Consider the following 1,767-nt stretch of genomic DNA (forward strand, 5'->3'; position numbering starts at 1 on the left):
AGTTACAAAGTTCTATCTGACATTTTTGTCACTGTTTTGAGTTACTAAGACTTTGAGGTCAGAAACAAAATGCTCTGTTCTAGTCTATCAAAGTCGTAATATTATTCAGAGTCATTATCAAGATATTCAAAGATTGCATTCGTAAAAGCTTGACATGTTATGAAACTCAGATTTTTTGCCGACAAATTTCTTAACACTAGCACTAGGTACTGAGTATAATATAGAACTTAGTAATTCTAGTAATAATAAAATGATTGTTAAAATGATTGTGAAAATTGGGTACTGAGCAGATAGACCTTAGTACTTCTACGATTGCAATGTACAATAGAATGATTGTTAAAATGAATGTAAAAATGATTGTGAAAATGATTGTGAAAACTAGTCTAGATAGATACTGAGCAGATAGAAGTTTGTAATTCTAGAGTAGCGCCAACGTTTACAACGGTCTGAGTACTTTTTTCTTCTCGCCCAGGACGCTTTCAACCTTACAAAATACACCAACAAGGCTGAGCTGATCGAGGCTATTGGAAGGGTTCCTCACCGAATGGGCCGCTACACGTCCACAGGTGCCGGTATCGACTACATGGCTAAGTCACAGCTGGCCAGTCAGTTCACGCGCCCCTGGGCCACCAGAGTCGGCCTCGTCATCACAGATGGAGACTCCCAAGAGTGAGTACTTCTTCAAAGTAATGTGTCACGACGGTGCAATCAGGCGCTCGTCAATATTTTGGCTTATAGATCTATAGTTGTTAGTATCGTCTTAAAGCTTTTTAATTTGTTTTAAATTTGGCGAAAAAAATACCCATCTGTTTTTAAAAGAAGTCGAGAAATTTGCGACTGAAGGAGGTGTGAGTCGTCTGGCGTCAAAGGTAATATTTGCCAGAGAATGGACGCCAATGTTTGGTAAGTTCCAAAGCTTAAGTGTTCCTGGAAACTGGAAACGTTTTGCAGTAAAATCCACGTATAGTTGTTGTGTTTTTAAATGGACATAACAGTTGTTGAGCCAAAAAAGAATGCCCAACGGTCAGAAAATACTTACTGACTCACTCATTTACTTACCCAACCACTCACCCACTCACTCACTCACCCACTCACCCACCTACCCATCTGCTTACTCCCTCCCCCATCCATCTGCACGCCCACCCACCCTCTCCCTCCTTCACTCTTCATCTTGTGGGTGGTTGGCGGGTGCTCTGGTGTGGTTTGCTTCTTCTTTCCTATCAAACATCTATCGTCTTAATCTCCCCTTCCTCTTTTTTATGTTTGTTACTCTCTTGTAACACCTCTAATCTTCTGGCGCCCATATGATCTAATGCAGTTGCGAGCGCCGTAAAACCTCTACTAAAACTAAAACTAACTCTTCACCCTTCCTCACGTCTCCTCACTGCTCTCAGAACACAGGTCACCAAACAAGCCGCCGCGGATGCACGTGCTGAGGGCATCAACATGTTCGCTATCGGAGTCGGCCGGGTGAACGACCAAGAGCTGGACAACATTGCCGGAGATAAGAGCCGGGTGTTCAAGGTGGGCAACTATGGCGAGCTGCAGAACATCAAGACCACACTGGCCCATAAGACTTGCATCAGTGAGTTGTTGCTGTTGTTGTTGTTGTTGTTGTTGTTGTTGTTGTTGTTGTTGTTGCTGCTGCTGTTGTTGTTGTTGCTGTTGCTTTTGTTTTTGTTGTTGTTGTTGTGGTGGTGGTGGTGATGATGATGATGATGATGATGATGATGATGATGATGATGGTAATGTTATATAATTATTGTT

The 1,767-nt window shown here is 42.3% G+C and overlaps 1 protein-coding gene across 1 annotated transcript in view; it reads left to right on the forward strand.

Moving 5' to 3' along the window:
* The window catches only part of LOC101845567 (cartilage matrix protein), a gene marked incomplete in the record, with an annotated part of 12,007 nt that overhangs the window by 2,776 nt on the left and 7,464 nt on the right, over positions 1-1,767 (forward strand). The window contains 2 exon segments of the mRNA XM_013085716.2: positions 473-669; positions 1,395-1,585. Of these exon segments, the coding sequence (XP_012941170.1) occupies positions 473-669; positions 1,395-1,585 (388 nt within the window).

The sequence above is a fragment of the Aplysia californica genome, unplaced genomic scaffold (genome assembly GCF_000002075.1).
Source record: "Aplysia californica isolate F4 #8 unplaced genomic scaffold, AplCal3.0 scaffold00400, whole genome shotgun sequence".
NCBI lineage: Eukaryota > Metazoa > Mollusca > Gastropoda > Aplysiida > Aplysiidae > Aplysia > Aplysia californica.